Source organism: Acomys russatus, chromosome 4 (assembly GCF_903995435.1).
Source record: "Acomys russatus chromosome 4, mAcoRus1.1, whole genome shotgun sequence".
NCBI classification, from domain to species: Eukaryota; Metazoa; Chordata; class Mammalia; order Rodentia; family Muridae; genus Acomys; species Acomys russatus.
In genome coordinates this window covers 49,364,738-49,382,701 of record NC_067140.1, presented here as the reverse complement: position 1 = coordinate 49,382,701, position 17,964 = coordinate 49,364,738, and the positions used below count along the sequence as shown (strand labels likewise).

At 40.0% G+C, this 17,964-nt stretch overlaps 1 protein-coding gene across 1 annotated transcript in view; it reads left to right on the top strand.

Moving 5' to 3' along the window:
* Window positions 1–17,964, top strand: part of Ryr3 (ryanodine receptor 3) — a 532,014-nt gene that overhangs the window by 225,361 nt on the left and 288,689 nt on the right. The window contains 6 exon segments of the mRNA XM_051144331.1: window positions 503–577; window positions 3,621–3,699; window positions 9,811–9,923; window positions 10,747–10,846; window positions 13,695–13,788; window positions 16,514–16,588. Of these exon segments, the coding sequence (XP_051000288.1) occupies window positions 503–577; window positions 3,621–3,699; window positions 9,811–9,923; window positions 10,747–10,846; window positions 13,695–13,788; window positions 16,514–16,588 (536 nt within the window).

Here is a 17,964-nt window from a genome sequence, read left to right as displayed (position 1 = left end):
GTGAGATCTGGGTTAAAAAAAAAAGCCATTTGAGTTGGATGGGAAGAAAGCACAGGTGCCCAGAAGGGAACAAAAGGCTGCCATGTCCAGAGTGTACACCAATGCTCGTCGAACATGTTGCCCTCCTGCTCTAGGCTGTAGTTACTTCACATTTGTTTCTCTCTCATTCTGGCCGCTTCTGAGAAGTTTCAAAGGAAGGTAAGTAGAGCCTCTCCCGTTTACATGCTTCTGGTGTAGAGCAGGTCTGGGTTTCTGCTCCTCCTGAGCAGGGGCCGTTTCTGAGAAGAGCAGCAGGCCTCACTGGATGCCGAGGATGCCGCATGGCTGTGCTCACAAGTCTCCTTCTGCCATCAATCAGTTGGATGGTTGCTTCTTGAATGAATTTTTTGGGAGTTTTGCCCTGATTCTTTTCCTTGGAGTCTGCTTCCCAAACTGTTTTTGCTTTTCTGCCAGAGACGCCACAACTAGTATACACTGACAGTTTTCTTCCTCGTTCCCACAGGCAGCACAAGGGGGTGGTCACAGGACCCTGCTCTACGGTCACGCAATTCTACTGCGGCACTCTTTCAGCGGAATGGTAAGCACGTGGAGATGACAGCTTTCACCATTCGTGAGAAAGAGAGGAGGAGCACTGAGAGCAGCTCAGAATATAAATAATTCGGCCCGCTGTTGTCTTCTTCCCAACACTTCCTCAAATTCCAGCGGCTTAAGGCTGCTGTGTTTGTGTCCCATCCAGGGAGGAAACGATCCATCCCCATTCACTAAGCCTAACCCCACCGTGTAGAGCGCTCTGACATACTAGATACCCACATTTCTTGAGTGCATGACTGATCAAATGAACTGTGGAATAACTGATTTACTTAGTGTACAAAGAAAACAAACCAAATGGGATTTGTGTGACGTTTCTCTACTTGTATGTTGCTAAAAAAAAAAAAAAAAAAAAAGAAGAAGATGAAGAAGAAGAAGAAGAAGGATGTCCAGGGCCTTCGGTTCTGGAAGAATTTGAAAGTATTATGTTAATCCAGTGGCAGCAGAAAGATAATGGATGAGGCACAGAAAACTGGTCCAAGCTATAAACTAATCAGGGATTTAAAACCAGAATGCTAGACTGGGATAATTCAGCCTAGCTTGGAAAGCAAAGGCTTGGAATGAAAAGCATGCAAACTTTAATACATACAGCTTGAAAACTGCATATACTACTGATGTTTCACAAGGAGTTAGTTACTAAGAATATTGTGATGTCCATCTAGCAGAATATGAGCTGACTCCAATAGCATTTTCTCGTGGCTCCTAAGTATATAATTCTTGAATGCTTTTGGCGTAAGGAAGAATATTCTTCATCTTCTAACCCTAAGAAAGCTAACCGCGCTAACTGCAGACATGAGGACCTGAGTTCACACTCTCAGCAGCCACCTAAAAAGTTGACATGGCAGCGTGGAACCCTAGCAGTGGGAGGAGGGGACATGGAGGTTGTTGCTTATTTTCACACACTTAACGCACGTTCTTCGTGCAAAGCTCTTCTTGAGGCTTGGGCTATCAAATTGTAGCACAATCAGCAGCTATTTCTTAAATAATTGATTCACTGCAGCATATCTTGTCTGAACACTGGTACGAAGTTGACCTTTCAGACTGAACACTCACCACTTTAGTCCTTTATGGCAAAGACTAGAATAGAACTTTCCAGCTATATCTGAGGACTGGGCCAGGTTTGAATGGGGAGGCATTTTACTGATAGCCTCTCTGGAAATGGGAGGCGATTACCATTTGCCTATGTAGAGGTCAAATAAGACCCTAAAATGTGTTTTCCTACCCAGATAGAATAAGTAAGTCTTGAATCAGTATACCTCCCGTGGCTCTCAGAACTCAGACTAGCAGCCTGGTAGATATGTGAATATTTGAACAATTTATGCTTAAATTCACTAAAAACAAAAACAAAAACAAAACACCTTACCCCCAATTAACATAACTCTACAGTGGCTTTTTAAAAGTGGCTTTGGTATAAAGCCTATGAAATAAGACTTTTTATAATGCACTAATTTTCCACTGCTTGCAGAGAGCAGAAGTATGCCTTTGCTTGTTTCCCTCCCACTCTAAGTCCAGGCTATACCACTGTGCCATCAGCAAAGAAGGCAAGCAAAATGCCCACCCAGGGCTTATTTCCTTTATTAAGCTGCTTTAAAAATCATTTTAAAAGTTTCACCTGGATATCTGTTGTCATAATCCTCAGAAAAGGATAAATGTTATTTTGAAAGATTAAAAGATTAAAAAAGAAAGAAAAGATGAGCATGGAATGCTGGACAAAGGAAACCCCACATGGCCACACCCCCTAGATCAGTGGTTTTTTCAACCTGGGGATCACAACCCCCTTGGGGGTCAAATGAAGCTTTCATGGTTACTTTAGACTATTGGAAAACACAGATATTTACATTATGATTCATAACAGTAGCAAAATTACAGTTATGAAGCAGCAATGAAAGTAATTTTATGGTTGGTGTCATCACAACATGAAGAACTGTGTTAAAGAGCCACAACATTAAGAAGATTGAGAACGAATGCCTTATATGAAGAACTATAGGTGGCCAATGGCTCCTGAGAGAGAGAGAGAGAGAGAGAGAGAGAGAGAGAGAGAGAAGAGAGAGAGAGAGAGAGAGAAGAGAGAGAGAGAGAGAGAGAGAGAGAGAGAGAGAGAGAGAGAGAGAGAAGCAGTCTATTTAAGGAATAGGATCCCACATAGGCTATCCAACCCCAAGTGATCATCCTCGGACACACGGACTCAGTAGATTATATACACATGTGTGTATATATGTGTTAGTATGCACATATATACATATGCACATATATACATATATGTGTATATATGTATATATGTGCATGCTATGTATATGTGTGTGTCTGTGCATGCACATAACAAAACTAATAGAAGAGGTTATAAATTTGGGAGGCCATATGGGAAGGGTTAGAGGGAGAGGAGGCAGGAGTGAAGTACTTACAGTGTTCATGTATGAAGCTCTAAAAAATGTAAAGTTAAAAGAAATGGGAGGGAGTATCTGATTTCCTAGCCCCCTCCCCCACTTTACTTATCAAAGTATGTTCCTTATTATTATTCCAATGTAATTCATTCTAATCATGTGTTACACAATAAACTGTGTATATGTCAACTATACAAATGGGCTACTGAATGTGACTTCTTGAATCAACATCTTATAAAAATAAAATTATATGCTATCTGTGCATTGTCTATCAGTACTCCTAATGGCACCATCATCCATAAAACAGAAGGACCAAAGTTGATGGAGCCTCTCCTGTCCTGCTGGTCATTGATGTTTCATTTATATAGTTCTCAAGTTCAAGTCAAAAGTATCTCAGAATACCTTTGAACTAAAACCTATTGAATATTTCAATTTTTTATAAAGGGCCCTAGAAATTACTAGATCATCAGATAAGAATGTGTTTGAGGTTTTACATTTAAAACAAAAATATTTCCAAAAGCATAATGGCAATTAAGTTTCTAAGGAAGGAGAAAATTGGATGTATTTTATAGGAGCTGATATTTTTTTCAATTAGTGGGAAGTTAGCCAGTGGTGGTACCAGGACTCCTAGCATCTGCTCTTGTTCCACAGTATCTAACGTGCTTGACCACATCAAGATCCCAGACTGATAAACTTGCCTTTGATGTGGGTCTACGGGAACAAGCCACAGGTAAGTTGTCACTCCCAGCTTCGACCTGGTAGGGTCTTATGTTAAGGTCTTTTGAGAGAGCTGCTCAATATGTTGCTCATTCGGAATCCCACATCAGCAAGGTCAAAAAGATAAGAGCAACTTTTAAGAAATGAGGCCGAATCAAGGGAGGGTGTGTGAAACATGGAAGCGTGCAAACGAAGGCAGGGAGAGTAAAGCTTGGTGCCTGAGTGCCGAAGCTGCTGTAATGGCTTACTGCTATAAACAGACAATTCCGTCCGTGAGAACTAAGCGTGCTGAGTTAGTGCTAGGGAAACAGCTAAAAAATGACTCCCCAATAGTGAAATATGCCCAGTTTAGAGAAGTGGGCCCTTCGTGTTCTGCAAAGCAGCCATTTCCAAGTCAGCTTTCCTCATGTCAGTCAGCGAGGCCCACCAGCCTCATTTTTAGCATTCCAGTGTATCTCCAGTATATTTACTGTATATTTGCTATATGTTTATACAGGTTTTGCTTTAAATACTATAGATAAAAACTTAACTCTGTAAGTAGATAAATGGTTTTTGCCATAAAGTAAATATAACAACAATAATAAAAAAAACCTCAACTGTCATAAAATTGAGAAAATGTATACTACATCTAAACTTAATACATTCATGATAGATTTAGTTCAAAAGAGAGAATTTTTTTCTTAAATTTCACACTAAGTAATCCAATGTCATTTATCTTCTACAAAGTATCAAATATATGGGAAACTACTGGTATCTTGCGTGCATGTATGTATGTGAATAAAGTTTTTTAAATTACATACATACAAATATATATATTGAAGATCAGCCAGACAGTCTGATACATGCCTGTGACCCTGATACTGTGGAGTCTAGAAAGGAGAGTCATGAGTTCAAGGCCAGCCTGGGCTACATAGTAGGTTTAAGGCCAGTCAAAGCTACATAGCAATCCCTGTAGAAATGGGTACCAAGGAAAATGATGGCCAAGGTGATACCAGCTGTCTCTGGAATCCAGAAATGAAAGACAGAGGCCCAGAAAAACTACCTAAAATATTTTAAAAGTTACACTATCAAGAAAATACCAGCTTCCTGGGGGCTATTCTGAAGGAAGGCCAACGGGGAAGTGGATAGACGTTGAATCGAGACATATCTTACCTCAGTGAAAGAAAATGCTTTGTAATATCTGCCATTAACCAGCAGAGGAACCACTAGCCAGGAGATACAGCACCCTCTCTGTGGCTGGAAACAGGTGTGGGCAATCTGATCACCTGTCAAGGCCATCACATATAGAATTTCTGCTCTGGGTAGAGGTTGGGCTATACCAATTAAGATGAGTGGTTGCAAGCGACACAGACTGATTCGGGTGAGTTCAAGTGAGTAAGGATTTACTGGAAGGATATGGAGTAGAATTAGACTAGAGTTAGAGCTTCAAAATTAACCAGCCTGGCCAGAAGTAGTGACACACACCTTTAATCCCAGCGCTTGGGAGGCAGAGACAGGCGGATCTCTGTGAGTTTGAGGCCAGCCTGGTCTACAAAGTGAATTCCAGGACAACTAGGGTTACACAGAGAAACCCTGTCTTGGCAAACCAAAAAATAAAATAAAATAAAGAAAAATTAACCAGGCTGTGTAAAGAGAGACCGGAGAGGTAAAATGACTTGGGGGACTACAGAAATTGTGTTTGGAATACAGTCTTTAAACAGTATGGCACTTTCCCCCAACAGGAAGGAAGTTACAATGTTGCATCTCTAAGGAAGGACAAAAGTCTACGCTGTTGTTCTAAAAGGAGGCTTTTACCAATTAATGATTCAGACATCTGATGCTGTGATGATCAGAAAACAATATGGGATCTTATTCATGTGCCCCACGGTTTCTGTGGCCTGTGTAGCGGTGTCTTCTCCCTCTGTACACAGGAAAAGCTGGGGCCTATCCCTCACTGTTGTGACCCCTTTCCCCCTAAATAAGATCATGTGGGAATGAGATGTGAGGTTTCTTTGTTTTCAGCTTCTGTGTTCTTCAAGTATAATTTCCTCTAAAATGTTGTCCATCTTTGCTAAAAAATTAAATTGAGTGAAATGTCACACTACGAATGTTTGCTGGCCTCTCTGTAGAAGCCAGATGCCAATCTTAGAGCATGCAATCGGAAAACTCATATATAGTCCTTCTATTTATAGCAGCGAAGCGGTGTTACAGTTTCTAAAAGCTGGAAAGGAATGGAGAAATACAGCTTTCTAGTAAAGAGTACAGGAGATGTACTTACTTTACTTTTTAGAACCTCCAATGAAAAGGGAGGAAAATAGATTGTTAACTCATTTCAGAATTTATTTTCTGAGTCCCTGAAACCAGAATTAGTAGGAACTTGGGTGACATCAGACCTCGATACATGAGGTGGCCCAAGTTCAAACTGGCTGCCCAGAAGCTGACTTGTTTATGGACATACAGGAAAGGGTTGACTGGCTGCATCTTAGTGCAAATTTAGGACCTGAAGTAATTTGCTTTTCTTTCACCCTTGGCCTACTCCTCGTGGTATTCTCCTTGAGTTGGAAGAGAGAACTGGCTTCCACCATTAACATCCAGGGGTTTATGGGATGAGACCTAGCAGGAAGGAAGGTCACATGGAATCTACCAGGGTAGAGTCCTAGTTCCTTAGTGGGCACTTCTGGGAATGTTCTTAAGCACACACACACAAAAACCTTGCTTTGGAGATGTGAAAAAGCAGGCTGATCCTCAGTTGTGTTGGATATTGAGGCTAACATGTGAGGAAATATTTTAGAGAATGCTTCAACAAGCCTGGGGTTTAATTTTAACCTATACACTGGTAAATTCTTAGACTTCAAAAACTGAATAATCACTGCACTCATGGGTTTGGTTGCTCAGTTCATCACACTTTTAAAGCTTTGTGTGTTATTTGTGAATTAAGACTTATAAAAAAGTGAATGTAAAAATGGTGTCACATACACTCTGCAAGTGCTGTTTGGAACCAGTCACTGGTTTGGAACTCCCCCTAGGAGTTCAGGGGACAGGTCCAATGACACGAGATGTGGAAGAAAAGTGCCTCTCTTGCTTTTGTGTATGTCTGTTCATGATCTCCTTTGTGCTAGATGCCCTTGCATGGCCCACAGAGTGTATATTGAATAGACTGATCATTTTTTCACTTCAAATGTAGAGGTCACAATCTTTTAAAATGCATTTTTCAATTTAATCAAATACCGACGCATAATTTTAATAGATAAGCGGTACTCTGATGTTTATTAAAAATACCTGCTCTCCACTCTATAGTCCTGCCTCAGGCATCTGTGTTCAGCTTTTATAGTACTGCTTGCTGTGGTTCATGGAGGCAATATATATAATGCCTATCATTATTCTTTCCAGCTTAGGTTTTATCTCTCTGTGTCCTGATAAAGCTTAATTTTCATATTCTACTGTTCATTGTCCTTCTTCCTTACATTCTCAGTATGTTCTTATCTATTTTATGTAAAAACAAAACCAACAACTTGCATTGGTACAACTACTATCACGTATTTGTAAATAACCTACATGATGTGCTATAGTCAAGTTTGTTTTACTGCTTTAAGGTTTTGTCTTATTTGTTTTGTCTTCTGTAACTGAATCATGGGTTCACTTCCAAACTTTCCAACTGAACCAAAAATGTCCCTGAATTATTAGGTCCTGTCACATTATCTCTTTATCTTCAGAGACATCTTCCATCAGTGGAGAGTTCACTTTGGAGCATATAGATTCTGTGCCTTTCCATTACACCTTGGATTACTAACTATCTTATTTCAGCGAAACACTACCCAGTAGCTTTAACAGAAAATTTGCATGTAGGTACCAAATTATCTGAAGGCTTGTTCACTCTACCTTCATAAGTAATTCATCGTTTAGCTTACTTCTGTATTGAGAGTACTTTTTCTTCTTGGCTTCCTGCTAACTTTCTTTGAACTTGTGTTCTGGGTGTTGAGACAAGCATGTTTGGATTCCTGATGCTTTGTGTGTGATTGATTTTCTCTCTGTCTCTCTCTGTCTCTCTGTCTCTCTCTGTCTCTCTCTCTCTCTCTCTCTCTCTCTCTCTCTCTCTCTCTCTCTCTCTCTCTCTCTCTCTCTCTCATGTCTGGAATTCCACAGTGTGCCTTGTGGGTTCTTTCCATTGTGCAGTGTCAGAAGGGTGCAGTGTAGGGTGGGTGCTTAACTATGCCACGGACTCTGGAGCGTATTCTATTTGCTGATGTTCATTGTCCAGCACTGGGAAGTTTTAGGAACATTATTTCTTTCTTAATTCCCTCTATTTTTGCTCTCTGGGGCATTGTTAGAGATTGGCTTTTAGAATGTTTTTTACAAATTTATTTTGATTGATATATAATTACATCATTTTTTTCTTCTCTTTCCCTTTCAAACACTTACATCCCCTCTCCGACTTTACCCTTTCCCCTGATTCACTCTCTCTCAAATCCTAATTCTTTTTCTTTTTTTTTTTAAGACAGGGTCTCACTGTATTACGCCGGAACTCTCTATGTAGACCAGGCTAGCCTCCGACTCAGTGATATGCCTGCCTCTGCTTCCAAAGTACTTGGATTAGAGGAGCATGCCACCATGCTCAACTCTTTTCATTTTCCATTCCTATTTCTTATCTATTTTTCTGTGTTCTTTTTGGGAGACTTTTCAGCTATCTATAATTATGTTATTTCTCTTTTCTCTTCAGAGTTAGAGTAATTTTGTTTCCCTTTTAAGGGATTCTTCATGATAGTTTCGGAGTATAACATTTTCTTTCTTTTGTGAGATTGTTACTTGTAAAATTATTTGAAACTTTGTGTTCTCTGTAATCTTTACTTTGCATTTCCTGAGACCCCACCATTTTTGTTTGTTTATTTGTTCCCTGATATCAATGTTCGAGGCTTTCCTCAAGCTCCATGGGATCTTTTTGTCTTTGCTCAGATTAGGTCAAGGTCATAAAAGCTGACACGAACTGGGTTGTAGCTTGGCAACTTGTTAAACCTCACCCTGACTTCATATTTCAGAGCCCTGGACATTTAAGAGGAGAATCTCAAACCCAGCCTCTTTTGCCTTTAGTGAAATTCCATAAAAAGCAATACCCAAATCCAAGGACGGGTAAAACTCAGTCAGCTTTGCAGCTGGCATTCTAGGAGCTAAGAGGCAGAAGCAAAGGGAGAGAAGTTGGGATTTTTCTAATCTCTCATGAACTGTAGTTACCTGTTCTCAGCAGAACTCTGTGTTCTTGTTTGGCAATGTCTTATGGTATCCCCAAGGCCAGACCCTCAGTAGTGTGCATCTCCGCAGTTCTGCTGTAGCCTGGAGGAGGAAGAGGCATCTGCTTGTGTGGGATGAGGATGGGATCTGGGGCTTAGATGTCCTTAAAACCTTTCAGCCGTTCTTCCTGTTTACAACCCATCTTCAGCCCAAGCAGTTTGCCTGCTAGAATCTATTCATAGCAGAGTGTGCTTTTAAGTCAGTAGTGTCTTCTTCATTGTCTTAGTTAAAAAGTTAAAATTGTGGATTCTTTTTTCAATAAGTTTTTCTTCTTTGGCACATATATTTTCATATGTGCTAAGCTGTGTTGATTCTTATAGGTTTGGACCCTAAGAAACAAACAAAATCTCTTACTATTGTTTTTAGCACATTTCAAAGAAGGTGTGGAAGAAAGATAAAGTTAAATATATCAATGAAGTAGGGCCCTCAAGGCCACCTTTCTGTAGGGACAAGGATTGAGATCATCTCGTATCGTCCAATGTAACCTCAAACTCATTAAGCTAAAGACAGACTTGAACTTCTGATCTTCTTTCCTTCCCATGTACCACCAAAAGAGACTCTGAAATCAAGTCATGGGGAAAAAAAGATGTAAGAGGTATTGTGAAGAAATCATGTCCCATATCCATTAAAAAATATTCTGACTTCTGTAGCTGCTGACCTCCAGTAGTCTTTCCTGAATTTTGTCTTTCTGTCCTTATGGAAAATGAAAATAAAAAATAGGGCTAGTTTAGGTAAATAGGAATTCAAGCAAAGAGAGCTGGGAGAAGGGGTGGGAGAGGAATGTCATCTGGGAAGAATATGGGACAGAATTAGGGTCACTGCCTTCTGGACACAGAGGCTAACTCATGAATCCTTCATGTAGGAGAGGCCTGTTGGTGGACCATACACCCTGCTTCCAAACAGAGGTCTGAAGGAGAGAAAGTACGAATTGGAGATGACCTTATCCTTGTCAGTGTGTCCTCTGAGAGATACCTCGTAAGTACTTTCTGACAGGAGTGTCTTTTGTTTTCAGAATGTCCCCTCTAGGATAGGTGGCCAGGAGAAACAGAGAGATAGAAGGGTGGGTGGAACAAGATGTGTCTCCCCTGTAAGGCAATCATAGTGCCTGAAATTTAACTGTTAGGTTTCCTTTTCAATTATTCTGTTGTATCCAGCAAATGCTGCAAAGATGAATTAAGTCATATTGCTATGAATTTATTGCATTGTTTGGCTCTTGCCAAGGGGAAAACAAGCCCGAACAAAAGAATACAGGAAAATTGGCTTGATGCCAAAAGAGGGAAATGTAGAATGCTAGTGCATGGGGTATTGTGGAGGCTGACAGATGCACATGAGGTCCTTCATCTGGGGATAGGTACCCAGCAAGCCCTCCTCAGGGTGGGGATGCCTGAAGATAGAGAACTGCCAAAGATAAGTGTTAAATTTCTCAGCACTTTCTCATAGGGTCAATCCTACCAGCCAATTTCTCCTTGCTTTCTCCAAATGTTGAAGTAATTTCCTCCCCCCCCCCCCACCCCTCTGTTTGTAGACATTTTACAAGTGTGTAGAATCAGGGATGCAGCTTAGGTGACAAGGTTAACACTTGTCTGTCACCTCGGTGGCTGCAAATTTCTTCTTCCTGGAATGATGTGCGACATACAGAAGCTGCTTTAAGACCTGGTGAAGAAAGCCCCCACACAGACTATGTAGAAGGGACCGGGGGCATGGAAGCTTAACCCTTAACCCTTGAGGTCGCGCTGGGCAGCTCCGGCAGGGCTGCACTAGTGGTTTGACACTGATTTCACTTTTTCCCCTACTGCAGCATCTCTCAATATCAAATGGTAGCATCCGAGTGGATGCATCCTTCATGCAAACTCTCTGGAATGTGCATCCTACATGTTCGGGAAGTAGCATTGAAGAAGGTACGCCTCTGAGATGTAAATGTCAACATTTCCTGGTGTTTCTCAGCATCCACAGATAGCATGGTTTATTCCCCTACTTCCTGTCTCAGTGACCTGGTGTTAGTATATCACTACAAGCATGCAGGAATATATATATATATATATATATATATATATATATATATATATATATATATATATATATATATATTCCTTCTCTCACCAAGTTTTCATTTTTATTCATTCTTACTATTGGTAAGTAAACAGGCCTGGAAACTTCCATCTTGGAAGAGATCATTTGTTGGAAAGGTGACATGGCTTATGCCCGACCTCATGCCTCTTTCCATAGTAGGAAGGAACTTCCTTTATAATTAACATATAATTTGTCTTTGATTTTTTTACTTACCTATATGGAGCACCCCTTAAAATAACAAATGAAATTGTCTCAGCATTAAATTGTTTCTGTGGAAATAAGGTCTTCCTACTTTGTTTTCATACCCTATTTCTTGGAAACAGGCAAAGTCAATGCACTTTGCAGGTTATAAAATAAAAAGGCTGCCCTTGCCTCACTTATAGGTAATACCACAGCTGAGCAAAAATAAATAAATAAATAAATAAACAAACAACTAAAACGCCAATGACCCAGAGTTATTGCATTTCATTCTAGTGTTTTACAGAAAGATCTGAAAAGAGTCTTATCACAGGCTTTAACCCCAGTTTTCTTCCTGAAGCTCATAGTTTCAAACTGGGAATGCCCTTCTGCGTTGCGATGTTTGAAAACAGAAGAGAAAATGAGAGTTGTCAAGGTGATAGCCCAGTTTCAGAAGGCATCACAGGCAAGCTAAGTACTTGGGAAGTGACAAATCCTTCAGTTTTCTGGTAGGATATAAGAAGATTTTAAAAATGAGGCATTTGCTGGGGCTATAGAAACTGGCCCAGCATGTACAAATACACAGCCCATCCTCTCTCTCTCTCTCTCTCTCTCTCTCTCTCTCTCTCTCTCTCTCTCTCTCTCTCTCTCTCTCCCTCCCCCTACCTGCTTCCCTCCCTTTCTCTCTCTCCGTTCCCCCTTCTCTCTCTCACACACACATACACACACACAGATGCACTTACATACAAACTAATTATTCACCTTTGTAAATCTATCATCAGTTTTTCTCCTCTATCAGAAATCAAGACTCCCTATCTTAAATGTTTCCCTAGAAAGCTTCAGCCCCATCTCTATGTTAAATGTTTCATCTTCATGACAGAAATAAATTATCTCAGTCTCAACAGAGCTTGTGGAGATTAGTTAAGGCATGTGCTCACAAGAGCACTGAGTGCCCTTGTGTAGATGAAATCTGGAGAGCTCATCAGCTCAGTTGTCTGGCTGGGTGGAGAATGGTCTTTCAGCATCCACTGGGAGAAACCCACCCTGCTCTCATGGGTCTTGAGAGATCTTCTGCCTGATGCTTTCTTCCTAACACATATACACAAATTTCAGCTAAGAAAAGTTGTAACTCAGCAGCACCCAGCAGTTTTACCAGATGAGGAGGAGGATTGAAAAAGCCCACAAGCTATTCACGATGGACTTGTAACAGATATGGCCTCACCGTCAAGAGAAGATAGAGTTTAATCAAGGGCTCAATGGCTGAGGTTTTTAATTTTCTATGTAAATTGGCTATTAGGAATCCCCTTCAGTATGGCATGAATTATTTAAGTGCAAAAATATGCAACTGTACATATTAGTATAATTAGCTATTGGAAAAATACTTGTGGATATTTAAGGGAAATTTAAGATAATCTTTCCTTGCCTAGGTTAAAAAAAAAAGAAGCAGCAGCTAAGAAAAATCAGACCATCTCTGTACAATATGCTCTGTTAACACCATTTGACCCCTCTGGCATGATTTCTCATTGTTACAGTTTTAATCTGGCACCCAAAATAGTTTGAAACAGCCCCCACCCATGCAAGTCATCAAATCATGTGATTTAAAAAGGAAAATTCCTAATACAGGCATTAAACATATTAAGTCCATATATCTCCTGAGAAGGGAGTAGCCTAGAGATTGTTTTTTAATTCAGAGGAATAACAAATCCAATTTTTTTGGTGCAAAACTAGCTCAGCTGGGCCTGCCTCCTGCTAGTGTGATCCTTGTATTAGCACTTGGAATTCATTTGAGGACTAATGGGTCATTGTGCTCTTGAAGTTTATTGTTTCTTCCCAGAGTCTGAACTCCACAACTACTGAGATTCCTTTCTGTTGAAATCTAAGTACTTGCTGATGGCAGTTAGTGCACGTGTCCACTCGGACATGCTGGAGTAATTCTGCCTCCCACTTTGAGCAATAGATGCACCATCAAATATGATCTGTATTTGTTAACTATATTTGAAAACTACACCCTCCTAAAACAGCTCTAAAGGGCATAGTATTGCCTTTTCTTAAATAACTCTTAAAAACATTGTCACCCCCTTCTGAGTAATTTCTATCCCATGACCATAATTTGATTTGGATTTTGCCACAAAGTGTATTGTATACACTGAGATTATAAGAAGTCTCTGGTGATTTGCTGTTGAATTATTAGCTTCTTAAGAAGCTGAAAAATCCAGTTCTTTCTAGCAGTAATTTTCGTTTTGTTTTTTAGTGATAACAATTGACACACTGGTTTCACCTTCCACTTGATGTCTGGCCTTACTTATTTCTCAGTGACTTAACTGCCAGTGTTAGAATTCTTTTCTGCCTGAGGCCTGAATTCATGGACTGTATAATTTCCCAAAAGCACCTCTCTTGCCGTTTTCTAGAACCAGCTATGACCTGCATGAGTTTACCCTCATTGAACACAGTGTTCTTTAAGCTTTCTATCAGTTACGGCAGGGTACTGTTCTTTCATAGGATACCTACTTGGTGGGCATGTGGTTCGTCTTTTCCATGGTCATGATGAATGTTTGACGATACCATCTACAGATCAGAATGATTTCCAGCACAGGTAAGCCATGATCCTCATTTTCTCTAGCTGACTCCACTTTCTGGTGACTCAGATTTAAAAGTTTGCATTTTTTATTTGGCCACACATGAATTGTGTAGGTATTTCTCAGTTGGGCTGACTTTCATCTTGCCACAAGCTTCAGTTTGTTTACTAGAAATGGGAGAACAGTAGTGTTTGGATACACACACACACACACACACACACACACACACATGCTGCATGTTACACAAGTTATTGCTGGTCCTTGAAAGGCAACTCATTTCTGTTCCTTCCATTTAGTGTTCTAAGTAATTAAGATGGAATTGGTTGGTTTCATTGTTCTTGTTACCAGCTCACATGACAGAAACCAAGTATCACAATCCAACAGAAGATGGATTTATCAGAGAGCTGTGCCAGGACTCTGATTAGCTATAGTTAGCAGTAATGCAGAGGTGAACCATCTTTAATCCAATAGGAGATTGTTTAATGGGCTCTTGTTAAAAATACAAAATTATGTGAATCATCCTGTTGTGTCTAGAAGTCACTATTTCCTTGAAGTTATCCAGCACTTCTGGCTCTTAGGATCTTTCTGCCACCTCTTCTGTATAGGCTGCTAAACTTTAAGGGGAATGGGTTTGATAAAGACGCAGATGTGGATCTCTTTGTTAATTCCCATATACTGCAAGGGTTGCAGAAGAACATTGCTTACCTCCCATCTACTGCTCTACAGGTACAGCACTATGTCATTAGGAGCCATTTTATTGCTATGTTCCTTTAACCTAATAGTCAATATACAGTATACAATATACAGTATACAATATACAATAGCAGAAAGGGACACCACATGAATTTTGTGTGCATGTGTGTTTTTTGTTATGTTTTGTATTTTTTTTTTCTCTTGCTGATTTTCTTTAGATTTCTGTTTTGTTTTTTGTGTTTTCTTTCATTGTTTTTCCTGCACAGTTTTTAAATATTTTTATTCACTTTGCAGCCTGATCGCAGCCCCCCTCCTTCCCACCCACCCCCCATCCCCGCCCTTCCTCCTCACACACCGTCACCCATCCCCCATCCCTTTATCCTCAGACAAGTACGTGGGGAGTAGGGGTGGTGGTACGTGGGATGGAGGGTGGGACTGGGAGGAGAAGAGGGTGGGGGCTGCAACTGGGATGTAAAGTGAATAAATTAATACATTTGAAACAGGCTTAGAAGTACCCCCTCTACAGTCCCACCTTGATGATGTAACCATGCTTAACATAATGTTTCATTGTAACTCTGTGTTCTTAGTGTGTTATTCTATGTGTATTTATAAATATCTGTATTTGAACAAAATTTGGATGAATTTGTATTTCATAGTTCCTTGCATATCCATGAACATTCTTTTTAAACATCCTTCTTAAAATCACATTGAGTCTTTATATTCCATTATGTAACTACCCTTATTAGACCCATTTTACAGGCAAGAGAGCTGAACTACAGAGAACTGACACATCTTTCCTAGTTCATAGTACTAACAGATCCAAATATGATACCTTTTCCTTTTATATTCATCTTTTGAACTAATTCAGATGACTTCCCCATTGGGGGATCTATTTCCTCATCATAACTATTAAAGGGCTTTTTCTCCTAAGATTTAGGTTCAAATTCTTCTGAAGTTTTTAACAGTTTGTTTTTGTGGTGTAGACAAACTATGACAGAGGTAGGATGTAAGACTGGTGAACTCAAATGCAATTGGATGATCATTTTTGCCTTTCTGTATGCACAGTTCTATAATCACACACAAATATATACATGCATGCATTCATGCATCACACTCAGTTAGTCAATGACACTATGGCAGTTTACCTGGTGATCTAGATAAGTTGGTTCCCATTGTACAGATCAAAAGATTGGGGCTTTGATAATAATTGGAAAAGCATGGCCAATACTGTACCACTCAAAATTCTGTGTTGTAAGAGAACAAAGAAGAAGTGGGAAACACTAAAAGGTCAAGTAAAAAAGAAAAACCTAAAGACTTCTCTGGCACTCTGGGTCAGGCCCTGTAATAGGAAAGTAACTATTAGAAAATTTGGGGTGAAATACAAATAAGTGTTGAGCTTTAGTACATTGGCTACCAAACATTGGCTTCTCAGTTTAGGCAAACACATCTGGATCATTCGAGATGTCAATGTGAGGGGAACTGAGTGACCGTGTACAGGAACTCTATGGGCTGTGAAATTGCTTCATTAATCTAAAATTAATCAAAAACAAAATTATTTACAAACATATTAAAAGATAGTTCTTAAGTTTGGAAAAAGAAACCACGCAGTAATGGAACTGTGAAAACTATGGCAACCAGAGACACAACTTTGTTCCAGGCTTCCTAGGACAATGACCGGGTTCCTACTATACTACATATGTGTTTTAAAAGCAGATGTCTATTTATAATAAACATAAATTACATTAAGTAACCTAACCTGAAAGACTTAGAGCATTCTTTGTCAGTAGCATGGGATGGGACTGAGCCATTTTAACAAGGTAGAAATGGGAGATATTGTCATCCCTTTTTCCCACTGTTCCCCTGGTGATCTATAGTGTCCATTGCAAATGGGATGTCCCCTCCCCTTAGACAGCTTTTATTCATCCTAAGAATGAGATTAAAAACCCACAACCAAGCCTCCCTTTGAATTTTGCTGACTTGGGAGGCTTAGGTAGCTGGTGTGAGCCTTCTCTGCAAGGAACTGGTGCTGATTTCCAACTCTGCTCACAGGAGAGTGTTCTATGAAGCTGGAGGAGCTGGGACCAGAGCCAGGTCTCTATGGAGAGTTGAACCCCTTCGGATAAGGTAACACATGCTCCAGATGGTGCCATTTGCAAGAGTGGTTGATTTTCTAGTACAATCCATTCTTTTATATCTGTTATTTGTTATATGTCTTGAGATGAATCCTCAAAAGTCCATGGTTTTCTAAAATTTCTATGGCTTTGAGTATAAGAACTCTCCCCCCCCCTCCCCTCTCTCTCTCCTCTCCCCTCTCCTCTCTCCCTCTCTCCCTTCTGATCTTCACCCCCCTTCTCTCTCTCTCTCTCTCTCTGTCTCTGTCTCTCTCTCTGTCTCTCTCTCTCTGTCTCTGTCTCTCTCTCTCTCACACACACACACACACACACACACACACACACACACACACACATTCTCACATTCAAGGTTTTTCCAGGCTCTTATTATGATTCTAAGGTTAGTTGCCCTCTGCTCTTACACAGCCTGGATAATCAGGGACTAGCTCTGACATTACAACAGAAAGCCTTTAGAGTCTCCCCACCCCCACCCTTATTTTATTAAACAAATCCTCTGGAAGCCTTGAGTAGATGTCTTGGCTTCAGTTAAGAGCTATCTTTAAACAACAAAGATAGACAGGAAGTCAGGATGATGGAACTAGTAAAATAAGACGCAAGCTTCACATGGCTTTGAAGGAAACAACATTTGTCAGAGTGTCTCACACAGTAATGTTGGGAGGTGACGAGAACAAAGGCTGATTTTCCAACCATGAGCTTAGGGAACAGCTTTCAAATCCTGAGTAACTTAAACTCCAACACTGAGGACCCATCTAGTTAAGAGCTGGTCCTCTTATTTGCTGGGGAAAGGGGTAAATTAGGTTAGAGATGAAACGAAAATAGTGGAGCCTCTCCTATACACCCTCGTCTCTCCTTTTTTGCTCATTTAAATAGTTTATTGAGAAACTTCTAAAGATGCTGATTTGGAGCATTTCACTTTTGTGTAATTGAAAAACAAGTTATATATAGTGTGTAAAAGAAATATTGATTTTTTAATGGGACACCCATTTATTAACTGGCTCAAGACTTGCTTATGAAATCTTTCAAATGTCAAAGTAGGCATATACATACTGTTGTGCTTGTAGCTGTTAGCTCTTTGCCTCAGAGACCTACGCATAAAGAGCTTAAGTCTTATCATTATGATTTTTATTCTCGGGTGTTTCTAAAACTGGAAAAGGGTGAAGAATGATTTTAGAGTTTGACACATATATGTAACCTAACTTAAGGGATGAAATTTGAGTTACTAGTGATCCCATGGGTAGTGTCTCCCCTAATATTTACCATAACTTCTTTTGGATGCTAATCTCTTGGAGAAGGATCATGAAAAGATTGACATCCCATCTGGGATTTTCCTTATCATCATCCTTCAATCCTACTTTACTTTTTTCTGCA